The 16,130-nt window shown below is 39.2% G+C and overlaps 1 protein-coding gene across 2 annotated transcripts in view; it reads right to left on the minus strand.

Moving 5' to 3' along the window:
- COG5 (component of oligomeric golgi complex 5) overlaps positions 1 to 16,130 on the minus strand; it is a 496,196-nt gene that overhangs the window by 13,685 nt on the left and 466,381 nt on the right. For both annotated transcript variants that reach the window (XM_069106989.1, XM_069106988.1), the window contains 3 exons: positions 13,937 to 14,040; positions 7,760 to 7,997; positions 1,757 to 1,833 (listed from right to left, as the gene is read on the minus strand). In XM_069106989.1, the coding sequence (XP_068963090.1) occupies positions 1,757 to 1,833; positions 7,760 to 7,997; positions 13,937 to 14,040 (419 nt within the window). The remainder of the gene's footprint in view (positions 1 to 1,756; positions 1,834 to 7,759; positions 7,998 to 13,936; positions 14,041 to 16,130) is intronic.

The raw sequence follows: 16,130 nt of genomic DNA on the forward strand, positions 1-16,130 counted from the left end.
ATGCTGGCCATGGGATGGAGGATGTGGGTCTGAATGCTGGTGTGCTGGGTGCTGGCTTTCTCATCGATAAAATGAAGAAGCTGGACTTGATGAACCTGAAGGTCTCTTTCAACACACTCTCTCTCTCTGATCCCATGAACGTCTCCCTATTGCATCTTGTTCTGCCTTCTAGGCCCACATGGAAGGTCAGGTGAGGGTAGGGAGCCACAGCACTGGCTGTGGACAGAGCCCTGGGGCCTGCTAACATGTATTATTGAGATTTCTGAGTGACCTTATCATTTTTTGGAAAGCTGTTGAAAGCGCATGAGGAAGGGCTAATTATAGTGTTATAACAGCGGAAGCTGTCAAGCAACAAGTGCCAATTCTACACAATGCATGGCTCACATAGATTCTCAGCATGGAATGAGTACTGACCCTCAGAAGGCAGAAGTGCTTATCATCCGGCCATGCCCAAAGAACTTTCCAGAGGTAAAGCCTTTGCAGATACTATTAGGTGTCTGTGAGGATCTAAGTTTCTAAAAAATGTCATTCATGGGTTAAGAAGAACCAGAAGTAGAAAAGGAGAACCTGAACCATTAAAAGATTCTAAGATGAGAAATGTAGACAAGTACCTCACATCCAAGCATGTTGGTTCTTGCAGATCTAAGCCAGTCGGGTGGGCCCATACTGATGCTATCCTAGTAAGCTTGCAGTAGTTTTCTACCAAAAGCAGTTTGTAACAGTAGGTGATAGTCATGACAAACCTTGTGCATTTTCCAGTAGGGGACTCTGACAGTGACACTCATTATACCATCCACAGATTAGAGTTTTTGGCTGTGAAATGGAATCTCATTGAAAAGTTTTGAGTCTAGGTCTATGGAACTTAATTCCAAGGATGAACAGATAGCAACTGCCTGATGTATTCTACTGCTAATGGAACTAGCCAACTATGAATTCAGGGTGGCTAGAAGTAACAAATTCCCCCACTTTGTGGGCCGTGTGTATCTGAAGGAATGGAGATAGCCATAGAAGTGGGGGAGGGGGATCTGTGACACACACAGAATGAGATCACTGACACATGACACTGTGGCTGAGAGTCAGACATTTGCACCCAAGAATCAGATAGTGTAGAGGGGGAAATTCAGAGTCCACATCTTTTCCTAGTTTAAGTTTAATCCCTTTTCCACTTGACAGCCCTTTGAATACTTAAATAAAATAAGCTTATAATGCCCCCACCTCCCATCCCTCTAGTCAGGACTGCTTTTAGCCTCAGTTTCTTCAAATGATCCTCATAGAGCATGTGGTTATGCTAAAAATGAGATATTGGTAGATTTTTAAGAAAGCTTTGTGATGAGTAGAGAAAAGATGAGATTCTAGCCTTACTGTTGGTTTGTATTACAGCCTTAAGAGAAATATTATTTATTCTATATAGTGGAAATTTATGTAAGAAGTCTACCACCATAACATTTCACTAATATTACAGTAAAATGTCTGTATTATTATAAAATTCCTAATTTTACAGATTCATTACCATAAAAGTTAGGAGTACACAACCTCCTAGATAATAACATAAACCATGTTAAAATGCTTATGAATATCAATCCAAAAGGGGAAAACCACACTATTTAACATCATTAACACATGATTTTATGTAAAGCTTTTAATCTGAATCACAACCCCAAAAAACTGAAAGAGGGAATTAATTTCCTAATGGAATGTGGATATGCAGCCAATGAGCACGGATAACAAAGAACAGATCTGAGGTATCAGAACTCACCGGAACGATCTGAGTAAGCGGTAAGACTTCCCCAGGTCAGACACCCGTCTGCAGAGTGGAGCCACAGCCAGTTCCATCTGTGATGACAAAAGACATTCCTCAATTTTCTATGGAAGAGCCAAGGATAGAGGAGGGATGGGGATCCTCTAACTTGCAGGCTGTACCTGATCCTCAACTGACTTCATCTGACCTCTGTAGCAGAAGTAGCACTGGGCAGTGAGGCACAGGACCTGTCTTCACAACCTGCTCTACCACCTATCAACTGTGTGACTGGACAAGTCATTTCTCCTCTCTGAGCTTCATTTATCTTTTATGTAAAGTGAAGGGGTTTAAATAAGAATTTCAAATGACAACTGATCCAATTTGTGCCCTAGTTGTGAAATTGCAATAGGGAATTCAAAGGATGCTAGGGGTAATGTCCTATAAGGCTACAATACAATGGTCTTAAATACACAAAGTTATCCCTCTCTGAAGAAATCCAGGCTATCGATAGCCATATGAAAAGACGCTCTAAATCACTAGTGATAAGAAAAATGCAAATTAGAACAACTTCGAGGTACCATCTCATATTCATTTGACTGGCAAAGTTGACCCAAAAAATAAAGGAAATAATAAATGCTGGAGGGGCTGTGAGAAGACAGGTACACTAATGTACTGCTGGTGAAACTGAACTGGTTCGGCAATTCTGTAAAGCAATGTGTAACAATGTCTGAAAAGTTACAAAACTATACCTACTCTCTGACTACTAATAGATCAATACCTTGAAGAAATTAAATTAAAGGATCTATATGTACTAAAATATTTATAGCAGCATGTTTTGTCCTGGAAAAGAATTGGAAATTGAGGGGCTACCCTTCAACTGGGGAATGGCTGAATAGATGTAAATGTGAAATAGTATAGTGAAATAAATGTATGAAATAAATGTGAAATAAATAGTATGTAAATGTGAAAGGAATACTATTGTGCTATAAGAAATTATCAAGGTTTCAGAGAAACCTGGAAAGACATATGAACTGATATAAAAAGAAGTGAGCAGATCCAGGAGAACAATTCATACATTAACAATACTATAAAGACAACTTTGAAAAACTTAAGAACTTTCTATCATTTTCCCACATTTTTGCTGTCATACCTTCATCATGGATAACTGACAACTATCTGTAGTGCCACATTTGGGAATGATTTCATTTTTAATTAAGCACCAGGATATGGTAAAATGAGAAAGATGGTTCTGGGAACTTTATGAAATCAGTCTCTTCCTTAAAATGAAGTCACAGGTAAAGTCAAGAGAGGAACTCAATTTACAAATATCAATGAGTAATGGAACCAGTCAATTTTGTGTATATTCTTTTCCAATAAATAGATGGTTGTGTGTGTATGTGTAGAGGGTGAATACTCTGAAGGGGAAAACATGTCAGAGAAAAAAACATGCAGAAGAATAAAAAATTAAACAAGAAAAATCTAAGGAAACAAAGTAAGGTCTTTTGCTAATTATAACAAAATAATTGTTAGCTAATTTTGAATTTGAGACAGACTAGCCAAGGGGCAAATCTCAGAGGTGTGGTTAGCTTATTCACTGTGGAAATTGTGGGGGTGAAGGAGGAAGGGAGGTTAGGTGAGGGGATTTTTTGTTGTAATTTGTTTTGTACATTTTATGTTCCATCGGTCATCTTAGTGAATGTTTAGTTCTAATCACAGTTGCACTTTTGTAATCTCAAAATAAAATGAATTATCCATCTTTATATATAATATATACCGGTGATGAAATTATACAATACACCACACACAACAAATTACCAAAATATTTTATCAATTATTTTTCAATTACCCTGAAGGATTTTGGTATCTTCAAAAATTAAACCAAACATCATTCTCCTCAGCCCTTTAGCACTAAAGGCTGAACAAAACACTAGCAAAGGAACAAATTACTATATGAGAATATTTGACCCCAAAGGACTGTGAAATATATAGTGGTGCATAAAAAAACTATACCAAAAAACATCAAAATGATATACCTTTAAAAAAAATTTTTCATCCCTAAAAAAAGCTTTAAGGAATAGAAAAATCATCATCTTCTGGCAGAGTTCCATTTAAAATAAAGGAATATATTTTCAAAGGACAGTAGAAATCCTTAAAAAGGCTGTTCTTTTACAATTGGTCGAGGGTTCAGAAATGGAAAATGCAACAGCTTCCCCTCGTCCCCATGAAAGTGCAAGTCACAAGCACAGTTAACTAATGACAAAGATGATTCCAACCATCAGAGACATCTTGTTGACCATGGGGTATCACTGGATGCTGCTTGGGCAGACCTGCCCGATGTTTTTCTGAAGAGAAAAAGGCAACTAGAATTAAAACAGAAACTGTGATTGTTTTATTTTCTTGCCTAAATTTGTATAGATAGGCATGCGGTGAAATAGATGCAACTACATATTTAAAGGGCACCAGAAAGACTATAAATAGAAATTGCTACCAATGCCAGGGAATAAACAATTGCTAAGCCAGCTGCCACAGCTCATAGTTTTCAGAGGGAAGAAAGGAACTGCAGGAGCCTCCAGAAGAAATTTTGGACAGACTGACCAAGAGGTTCTGAATAAGCAGGGCCCCTGTGGGTCCAGCCACACTTAGAGCTGCACAACTGACAGGTGAATGCTGCTGACACCCAGCAAGAACTAACAGCAAGAACGGACTGCTAATAATCATTGAAAGAGAACCACCTCATGCCAACATCCTAGGGCATACACGAGGGAGGTAGTCATGGCTCACTGAGCAGTCCATCAGCACAGAATTACCAGAGCCTGGGCTAAGTAAGAACAAGCTTACACTTGTTTAATTTTGCACTCCTGTTCAAGGTATGGCCTCATATATCTTATCTGCTCATCACAACAAACCTGTGAGACAGAATGGGGCTAGATGATCTATCTCTAAGACCTCTTCCAACTCTAAATTCCTTAATTTTCTAATTCAACTATTATGGATAAAGAAACTAAGAGAGGCTCGAAGAGGTTAAACCATTAGATTAAGATCACATTGCTAGTGACTAAAAAGAGTTCCCCACTTTATGATTCCTGGTCCAATGGTCTTTCTATTATCTGTCCTTCTAACCTGCAGAATGGTAGTTTGGGTCAAAGTTTAGATTCCTTTAATAAGTATTTTAAAGTATAAAAGTATTTTCCTTTGCATCTTCTGAAATTTATCTTTATGGCAAATAAAGAAGCCCTTAAAAACACAGAGACCTACTCTATTACTGAAGTTATAGTATATGTCTTCCCTACTGAGGCCTGGGTTAGGGTAGGTGTGGTAGAGAGAAGGGGATGGATCATGCAGGACAACTCACTGACTGGTGGTTACCACACCACTGGAATACAAAGTATTGCCTATTCCAGGAATCTCTATGACCTGTTCTATACCTTTCAACAATGACCTTTAATGACGAAGAGGTTGAGAGGCTTTTCTATTCCCCAGGTGATGCCTGCTGTGAATATAGGGGGTGGGAGGGGAGCCATTTCAGAGTTCAGATCGTTTAACCCTCCTTCCAGTCAGGATGATTCTGAAAGCTAACACTGAACCACACAGGTAGCTTACCACTGCATTTCAACAGTGCCTAGTAAACTATACTGAACAGAGTTGTTGCTAAATAAAGGTTTGCTGAATTTAAAAAAAAAAACCAAGAATTGCTACAATACAACCCCCCAAAGGCTGAGTGCCTGAGAAGTTGGCTAATATTTGCAAAGGTTCTTTTAACTGAGCCCAAACATGTCTTCCATCTGTCATTCTTGTGCCTGTGACCTACATGGGGCTGCACAAATGAATACAAATGTCAGGAGGTTTCTAAACTGGGTCACAGGGATAAACATGGGAATCTGATTAGCAATGCCACACAGCAAGCACACACCTGGACTGAGCCTTTACAGCCTCTCAAATCTGTCAAAGGGCACACAAGTCCACTCCCAGCTCCGACTACCTGAGCGCACAAAACTTTCAGGCAGACAATAAACAGATGGCTAAGTCTAACTGGGCACTGGTGATCACTGGGTTTCATTTAATCGCAGTTACAGGAAAGGAGCAGGAAACATTCTGGATAAATGGGAAACTGGTTCAGAAAGAATCAAAGACAAAATAACTCCCACACATGCCAGTTTCTGTATGTGCCACTCGTCTTCCTCCCCACCCGAGAGCTTAGCATCTCAGTGAGTTACTGTGAGTGTGGCTCAACCATGGTGGAGACGGTTGAGGGCGACCAAACCTCCTGAGGAAACAAAGCCCCGGCCCCCCACTCCCTTCCCCACAGCCCAAGCTGACCCCATTCCTCCTCCTGGAGTACTCTGGCTCTTGCCAGCTTCTATCTGGCTGCAGCTCAGACTGGACTTGAAGTGCTGCCTCCAGCAAAGGGAAGTCAAGAACCAGTTGGAGAAGAATGCCTACTAGCTGGTGGCAGAGGGGGCCTAGGGAAGGGACAATAAAGAAGGGGGAAACAGACAAAAACAATGGGGGAAAGGGAGAACAGAGAATATTTCTGGACATAGCTTAATATATGTCTAGTAGCTGAATAAGTGGATCCTGGAGACATTCGTGTATTTTTATTTTAGTGGTAACTCGATGTAGACTCTAATGAAACACTGTGCAAACAAAATTCTCTAAACCTGAAATCTGGTTCCAGTATTACAGAGAGAAAGGTACAAGTGCCAAAATATTATAAAAGAGATAAAATAAAGGTGTTTTTTTTTTTTTAAAAGTAAAGAAGAGACGCTCATGTGTCAATCAAGTGGCAGTATTTCACTTCAATTTTCATGCCTGGGCTACCAAGTCCTATTTTCTAAGGTAAACCTATTTTCTGTGGTACAGTGGCCTCAGGCTTATCATTTTAGAGGTGCAACTGGTAAATGGCCGGACAAATTAATATGCAAGGAAACCAGGCACCTTGAAAATTAGGCTCTGGGCTGCTTCTCCTTTTGTAAATCATATCATGTATAATGGAGGGCTGAATTTGAAAATCATTCCTGAATAAGCATTCAGTGCCTCATTTTCTTGATACAGGAATAATGAACTAAGACATGCACTCAGATGCACTAAGGAATAAATACTAAAATTAACATTTATGTTTCTTCATAAGAAGGGAGGAACTGGAAAATCACTATGAATAATCCATGTGAATAATTATTTAGACTAGTAAAGCTAACAGCTTTTAAAGGCTTGAATAAAAGTTTACTCATGATATAGATTTTTAACAAAAATCTTCATTGACTAATTTTTTTTTTTAAAGAATGGTCAGGTCTGCCGTGGTTATTTTTTGCTTCTCTTACTATAACTGTTTGGTTGAATCCACTGCAATTTTTAAAAGGCAACTTCCTAATAAACTTATTATTATGTCATTTTAATGTCTTTTCCCCTATATATCATGTAATTATTTCAAGGTTGGCCACCAGAAAGAAATATATCATACCTACTATTTTTTCCCTCACTAGGAATGGGCAGAGAGATTAATTAGGGACTGAATTTGTCTGGTCTTCTGTTTATTCATCTAGAATGAACTAAAAATGCAATGGTCATGATGAGCAGGTTCTGAGATTCAAAGACACCTGAGAGCTCTTTGTACTGACATGACAACAGGCAGTCCCTTCCCACTGGTTTAAAGTGTATTTTCTTGCCAGCAAAATTAATCAATCAGTACTGGTATTGTGAGACATTAAAGAAACAAAAACAACCACTATGCTATGTAGAAGAGACAAAGGTGGTCTTAAAATGGTACATGCAACTTTAGTTTAATCCTAAAATATTAAAGATAATCATTTATAAAATGTAAAAATAAAAACATATCTGGCACAAGAGTGGTTTTAGTTTTTTAAAATTTAGATTTCTGCAGCCAATTTTTATTAGGACGAAAAGATCTAAAAGTATAAGAATACAAAAATCTTAGCTTTTAATGAAAACTATTAAGATTAGGGCAGGAAACTGAGGCTTAAAGGAACTGTGTCTTCAACTTCAAATCAGTCTGGTTCCACTTACCTGGGCAAAATCTGCAGCAAGTCGCATTTTTCCACCTTCACCAAGTGGCCTTAGGAGACTGGCATTACGAACAAAAAGCTCAATTGCTCTCTGGGCAATGGCTTCTGTGTTGTCAAAGACAAACTCTGAACATTCAAAGTGTCTAAAGTAGTCATTCATCACTCTGGCAATAAAACCTTGTAGCTCCTTCATGTATAGAGAACAAGGGACATCTGGTTTTCCAGAGTTAGGTAATGATCTGAAAGAAAAAGAGCAACTATTTCAAGTACTGACATTGATCAATCAGTAAGCTTTTCTTAATGATCTTAAGGATTCTTAATGATCAAATATATATATACATATGTGTGTGTGTGTGTGTGTGTCTGGAACTGGGGTAGGCACCGGGGGTACAACTACAAAAAACAATGAAAGAAGAAAGGAAAATGCATTGGTAAGGAAGCACTTCCTATCTGCACCACAGTGTGCTAAGTGCTGGGTACCCAAATGGAAAAAAGTCACTGCTCTCAAGTGGCTCTCATTCTAACAAGTGGAGACAACAGAGAGAGGATGTTACAGCTGCAGAGCAGATGGTAATGTAGCTGATTTAATGTCATTTCCATTCATAAAAACCACAATAGTTTCTGATGTCAAAGTATTTGACAGTGCCAAGGACCGTGGAAGTGAGAATTCTCTTTCCTGGGTCTTCCGTAGCTGTGAATGCTGAGGAAACACCCAGGCTAGATCTCCATGATGGCTGCTCCCTTAGACTAAGGTTTCAGGGGTGGGCTGAAAGCAGAGCTAGTAGCCTTGACAGGGCTGTGGAGTTTCTCCCAGAATCCTTGGGCTTATAGTTGGTGTAGAGAATCGCCCCCTTTTCCACAAGGGCTGCTACTCTCAAGTAGCTTCCGATATATTGGAGGAGAAGACGGGTTCATATATAAGTATGGGGAGAACAAATATATATATATATGGAATAAATACAAGGTAATTTGAGAGAGAGGGTACTGGCAGTTGGGGGGACCTGCAATACTTCATGTAGAACGGAGTGCTTGAGTCAGTACGTAAACAAGTGGGTGGAAGTGAGGAGGGACTGCACTCCAGGATGGGACACAGCCAGTACAAAGCACAGAAATGAGGAAAGGAGCAGCATCTGTGAGTGAAGGGACTAAAGTATAAACTAGGCTAGAAAGGCAGCAGGGGACCAGGTTGTAAAGGACAAACACAGGAGTTTGTTTGACCCTAAAGGCAACAGGGAGATACTAGAGCTTACTCAGTAGGGAAGAGACATGGTTAAGTCTGCGCTCGATGACAATTTTTTGGCAGTTGGCAGAGGATGGACTGGAATGTCAAGAGAGCTGAGGTAGTAGAGAAACCAATTAGGAGGCCAATAGTTATCTCAGCAAAAGGTGGTGATGGCTTGCCCTAAGGTGGCAGCTGTGTGAGGAGAGCGGGGGGGGGGGGGGGGGGGCGGGGGAGGGGGTGGACTTAAGAGATGCAAAGCAGAAATGGCAGGTTTGGCAACAAACTGGATTTTGAGGTCTGGGAAAATAAGAAAAAAAAAGACAACAGTGAGGTTATACACCTGGGAGACAGGAGGAACGGTAGTGCCATCAACAGGAACAGGGAAGCTTGGAAGGGCAGAGGGTTTGGGGCAGAAAGATAACATCCTGAACTGATAATTCCTCATTTTTTTCTTCTGACTAATGTTCTGTCCTTTTTATGATTATTTCTTTAATGGCATTCACTGTCCATTTTATTACTGCCATGAATTCAAAGACTGACCTGGCCCTATTAGTTAAAATATTGTTTTTGACACTAAGAAGATTACTGAGGAAAGTTACAGAATGCATTTGCCTAAAGATTATTAAGAATGAAAGAGGGGCAGCTAGGTGGTGAAGTAAATAGAGCACCAGTCCTGGAGTCAGGAGGACCTGAGTTCAAATCCAGCCTCAGACACTTAACACTAACTAGCTCTGTGACCTTGGGCAAGTGATTTAACCCCACCTGCCCTGCCCTCTCCCCTCCAAAAAGCAAAAGAAAAGAATGAAAGAGACAATCATCTGTCTTCAATGATTTAAGTGCAGTCCTCACTAGATGACCTCTCAAAGAAATCCCAGGCTTATAATTTTCAATCCCAACACTCAACCTGGTAAGAAAATGCATCAATAATGTGTCTTGGAATAGCATTTTATAAATTTTGCAAAGCAAACAATATTGCCTATCCCAAATAAATTATTGGCAAAGACAGCTCAGTTCTCCTACTCTCTCTAACCTCTTCTCTCTAGCAGAGAATTTTGACCATGGAATTATTTAAATAACCTACACATGGAATATACATTTCCACTCCAGACCCTGAAAGGCACGGTAAGTTTTTAATTTAGATCAATAAATAAAGTTCTGACAATGAAACATGTTTCCCATCTCTTGGTATGGTGATGGACTAGAGGTGTACCATGAGACAACTTCAGATATTGCCAGTGTGCAGATTTGTTTGACTTGACACTACTTATTTTTCATAAGGGAGGGCTTCTATTGGGTTGAAGGTTTTTGTTTTTGTTTTGCTTTTTGGAGGGGGAAGGCAGGGCAATTGGGATTAAGTGACTTGCCCAAGGTCACAGAGCTAGTAAGTGTTAAGTGTCTGAGGCAAGATTTGAACTCAGGTCCTCCTGACTCCAGGGCTGGTACTCTATTCACTGCACCACCTGGTCACCCCTGGGTAGAAGTTTTGAGGGATGCCATGGTAGATGGTGATTGTGAGTGATGAAAAAAAAAAGGACAAAAGAAAAGTGTCAATGGAACATTAAAAATACACAGAAGAGTGCAGAAGGAAGTTTAATAGGGCATAAGAATAAGCAAGGCAGTTTTGTTTCAATTGTGTTAAATTCAACAAATATTTTAAAAATAAAAATTTTACCTAACAGTTCAAAGTTTCAAATGTAATACTCTTTTTCTATTCTTTATATATTGAAATGAAAGGAAGGAAACAAAAATTTATTAAGTGCTTACTATGTACCAGGAACTGTACTAAGCACTATGCAAATATTATCTCATGTTTGTTAAATTCATGATAGAAAATTTAAAGTAAAAAACAAATAAATCTGATACCTCAGAATAATGTATACATTCATACATATATGTGCATATCTATATCTATCTTCCTACCTACCTGTCTACAAATGTTTATTCCATAAAGGATTCATTAAAGGAATATAACATATTTGTAAGAAATAAGTGTTAAAACAAAAATTAGAAAGTAGCTAGTAAAAATTAGCTAATCACACATGTGCCTGTCTGTACAATGATGAATCTTGAAACGTATATACATAGATAGGTACATATAAACACACATATACATATAGAGATATGTGTGTTATTCATATTTGAGAGGGTTGTGATAAAAACTGATGAGGGACCAGAGAAAAGCAGAAAAACATATTCAAGCCATGGAAAAGTAGAACCTATGATGAAACGTTACAAGAAGTGGGTTTATTGCAATTTAGTAGTTATCTTCAAGTGTAGCAAAGATTACTGTAAGGAGGATGCTAGCCAGTTGTTATTTCTAAAGGAGAGAAACAGAAGATATAACGAGAGGTATTTTGTTCTAATTGTAAAAAGCAGTGAAACTTCAAGACATAATACTCTCATTAATCCGTTTTTCAGACAGCATGCTACCTAGACAGGAAAACTCAAAAAGAGATACAGCCAATGTTGTCAATGCAAATCTCTGGATGCAAACAGGTCTTCTTAGGGGTAGACTTCAGGACCTTGTTTTCTTTAGGCTTTTCACAGTGCTGAACTAACTGAAAAAAGGACATATTATACATAATATCTTCTTAGGTGTGTATTTCAATAACACAGCTGTCATCTTTTGAAACAACTTTTGAATGATTTTCCTAGAAGACCAGAAACATAATCTGGCACTAACTACCACATCCAGAAGCCTGGCTGTATAATTAAACATGAAATCATGGAAAACTCTTGAATCAAGCAATGAAGCACCTATTGTGGGCCACGGACTGTAGGGATTGTTTGGAGAGTGCACCACCAAGTCAAAGGACACTTGGAATCTTGGTAAACTTTTGGGGACATCAGGACCTTCGAGACATCTGCCAGAGTTCAGGTTCTAATGAAACTGTCAAAAGCTTCTTTTGTAAACAAGGATGTTATAAGGAAAGGTGACAACTAACGAATCCTTTAGGAACAATATTTCTTGCAACATTCCTGTAAGTCAGGGACAAACTGTGCAGAACAGTCTTTGTCTCCCTATAGTGGAGGATCAGCAAGGCCGGCCAGCACCAGGCACAGCTCTGAAGTCACTAACATTAACATCCTTGAAGTGCATCCTTGAGATAGCGACTGTGCCTGCTTTCAGGTACCCAGCATCTTCTTAGTCTCTAACCCTCTCCTTTCTATCAAAACAGAAAAGAATATGAGACGTCATTTTATATTGGGCTGACAGAACAAATTTTAGTGTGAATGAGTTTTCATCAATATATTACTTTAGTCAGGCATTTTCATTTTACTTCTAAATGTGGAATAAAAATTTTATCCCTTGATAAAAAGAATTTTAGCATTAATCAAGCAGAGGACAGAGGCAGAAACAATACTTTAGTGTACTGAAAAACACCACAGTCCTACTTTGCCAGGCTAACCAAGAAAGGGATGTGTATCAATGAGAAACCCAAAAGGGTATGCGCTTGCGCTAAAGTGGGGCAACCATAAGCAGGCCAGATTGTAGTGTTATTTCAAATAATACACTTTATCTATAGTTAATAAACACTGAGCAGGGGCCCACTTTGTACCGGGCACTGAGGAAACAAAGAAAGGTATAAGACAATCCCTGCCCTCAAGGAGCTCACTATCAAATAGGGGAGACACATTAAAAGAAGCTGGAAGAGTCAGGGCGGGGTGGGCAAGCTTATCAGGCTTAGGGAATGATGGAGTTTTACAGCATGGATGGGAAGGGATCTGAGAAGATATGGACTTCAGGGCTGATTTCATCTTACCCAGTATGAAGTTTCTGGAGATCATGAAATGCAGATCAGCTGGGTGGGAAATGATGGGGTGAAATCCCTCACTGCCCTCTTCAAACAGAGGATTTGGGGGGGGGGAGCTGCCAAATGGCCAACTCCCCCATCCTCTTCAAGCAGAGGAAAAGAGGAGACCCAGGGACAGGAGGTGGTCAGGAGGGCTGAGTTTCAGAGTTGATTGCATCTTGCAGAAAGATGAGTTTCTGAAGATCCTGAAATCCAGGTCTAATCTACTAAACCTAATCTACTGACCAACCAATGCAGAAATCCTTTCTTAGAATTAAAAGTTAAGCAATATGCTGCAATTAATGAAATTCAGTGAATTTACGGAATACTGCTCTAGAGCAAGTTAACTCAAGCTTCCAGAGAGAAAAAAACATGCATTTGAACATAACAAGAATGGGACTCAATTGAAAAACTATCCTTTGTATTTGCCAAGAAAACTTTCAAACTGCCTGCTGATAGAGCCTTAACCAGCTTAAAATTTTAAACTATTTAATCTAGAAACATCCATAAACCTACAAAGTTCTAAAATGTGCTACATTCTGTGGTTCCTCTAATAACTTAAAACCTGGATAAGACATATATACATGTAAAATAATAAGGAACAGTATAAGATAGTACAAAATACAGGGTCGTATTTTAAAGACAAAATTGCCAAAAGGATTCAGAGAAAGGAAAGCTCATTATGAACTGGTATTAGTCTATGGACGTATAATAGGAAATGTGAATCATGGTCTAGGTCATGAAGCAAATGCAGGATTTGTACTGACAAGGAGGAGAGAAGGCATTAGTTGAAATGACAGTCATGTGTATATGGGCTGAGATGGGGGAATGTGTGATGGGCACTGGTGAGAAATAAGACTACCCAGGTAAAATAGAGTCAGTTAATAGAAGACTTTGAATGCCAAGATGAAAATTCCAAGCTTAATCTGATGAAGATGGGGAGCCACTGTCAGTTCTTAATTAAAAGAGTGATGTGACAAGCATTAAATGAGAAAAGTTAATTGAGCAGTAATATGCTGGGTGGACTAGGAAAGAGATGAGCAATTGAGACCAGTCAAAGAACTGTTTTTAACAGTCTAGGCATGAAATGGTGAGAACCAAGATGAGGATTGTGGCAGAACACAATATACAGTATACGCAGATTTTAATAACAAGTAATTACCCAGAAAAATCTTCCTGATGCATGGTGATGATTATGGCCTCTACTGAATCTCCCACTGAAGTCAGCAAAGGTTGCACAGCATTTCCCATAAGGGCATAGATTGTCTTTAAAAACAAAAAACAGGAATAAAGATGAGAAAAACCTACAAAGAAAACTCTGATATATGCAAAGAATTTTGGTTAAAAGGGTCATATTTTTTAAGCACCCAATTAAGACTGTATCTATAAATTCCTAAATAGAAAGTCCTTTTCCTTCCCTTTTCTTCTTTCCGCAATTTCTCCCTTGAAAATTCCATCTCCTCCCCATGGATTCCAATACACCCTCTATGTAAATGACTTCAAATCTATATATCCAGCTCTAGTAAACAAATTTCAGTCAGGAAGTAAATACACTAGATGTGTGTTTCTAACTACACTGTTGGTTCATTCTACCTGGATGTCTCAGTAGCCCCTCAGATTTTCCAAAAGTGAACTCATTATCTTGCCCCCCCAAAACCTGCCCTGACAGGCAGCAGGTGGCACAGTGGAGAGAGAGTGCTGGCCTTGGATCAAGAAGACCAAAGTGTGAATCCTACCCTCAGAATCTTACCAGCTGTGTGACGCTCAGCAAGGCAACCTCTCTGTGAGCCTCACTTTCCTCACTGGTAAACCGGAGGAAAAAAAAAATAGCACCAAAAATCAATAGCTAGCATTTTTATAGAACTTTAAGGTTTACAAGAGCTTTACAAATAGTATCTCATTTTATCCTCTCAGCAAACCTAGGAGGTAGGTGCTTTTATCACAAGGGGTACATGGCTAGTAAATGTCTGAGGCAGAATTTGAATTCAGGTCTTCTTGACTCCAAAGTCAACTGCATGCCAACTGGTTGCCTCTAGGTTTTGTGAGGATCACAAGTGTATCATAGACCTTAGATAGAAAGTGTATCATAGACCTTAACGCACAATATAAATGTTAGCCTTATCATTATTATTGTTATTTCTGGGGATCTTCCCAGCCACATATGGTTAAACTTCAGGGACATCTTTGACTATTTTCCTTTTCTCACCTTCTCTACAGCTGAATGACCAACACTCTAGTCTACACCCTCCCTACCTCTTGCCTAGACTACTGTTATCATTTTTCAGGCTCCGGTCTCTCCTCAGCCTGGTCTCCATAGAACTACCAAAATAATTTTGCTAACTAACTAATATTACCATATTACTTTTCTATTCGAAAATCTACAGGGTCGGGCAGCCAGGTGGCTCAGCGAGTAAGAGCACCGGCTCCAGTGTCGGGATGACCTGGATCAAATCCGGGCTCAGATACTCAGCACCACACCCAGAAATAACTGGCCGTGTAACCTTGAGCAAGTTACTTAACCCCAATTTCTTAAAAAAAAAAAGGAAAATCTACAGGGGCTCCTGTTTCATACAGGATAAAATATAAACATACAAGTTCTTAGACTACGCTCTTACTACTCTGAATCTGGAATCAGTCTAACTATTATCTAACTCAAGTTCAAAAACCATTTAAATTCTTAGCTCTCAAAGCTCCGGAGTTTGACTTCAACAGGAAAAGGCCCTTTTCTAAGGAAATGTTTAAGCTCTTCACCCCAGTTTCCTTTTTTTCTCATGCAAATAGCAACCTGGCAGTATTGCTCACCTGTTAAGAGGGTCAAAAGGCCCTGGAACTCTGTCCTGCCCTCCCTAGTCATATGTTGTAGTTTGGTTTCTCCCAGGTCTATTTACAATTATGGGAAGATATTTTAGGGCAGACTAATTAGTAAATTCATTATTGAAATTTGTTCATTTCACCTCTAGAAAACAGAACTAGGTAGGGGTAATGGGTGGAAGTTAAAAAAGCCAAATTTAGTCTTGATGTCAGAAAAATTTTTTCTAACAATTAGAGCCATTTATAAATGTGGAATGGGCTACTTTGTCAGATAGTAGGTTTCACGTTATTGGAGGTCTTCAAGAAAAGGTTGGATGACTACTTGTCAGATATAATTTGGGGGTATTATTTTTTCCCCAGTTTTGGGTTGGACTAGATGGCCACTTAGATCTCCTTGTATCTCAGAAGTTCTGTGATTTCTGACTGATCTTTGTTTAGCTTAAGGCACTGTGTCTGAACTAGCAGTAGCAGTAGGCTTACATTCTTCCCCACTCAACCTCATCTCCTACCATCATCACTGAGGGACTTCAATGTATAGTTATTAA

The sequence above is a fragment of the Petaurus breviceps genome, unplaced genomic scaffold, assembly GCF_028583685.1.
Source record: "Petaurus breviceps papuanus isolate PSGF00001 unplaced genomic scaffold, PetGlider_PUasm1.0 84, whole genome shotgun sequence".
Lineage (NCBI taxonomy): Eukaryota > Metazoa > Chordata > Mammalia > Diprotodontia > Petauridae > Petaurus > Petaurus breviceps.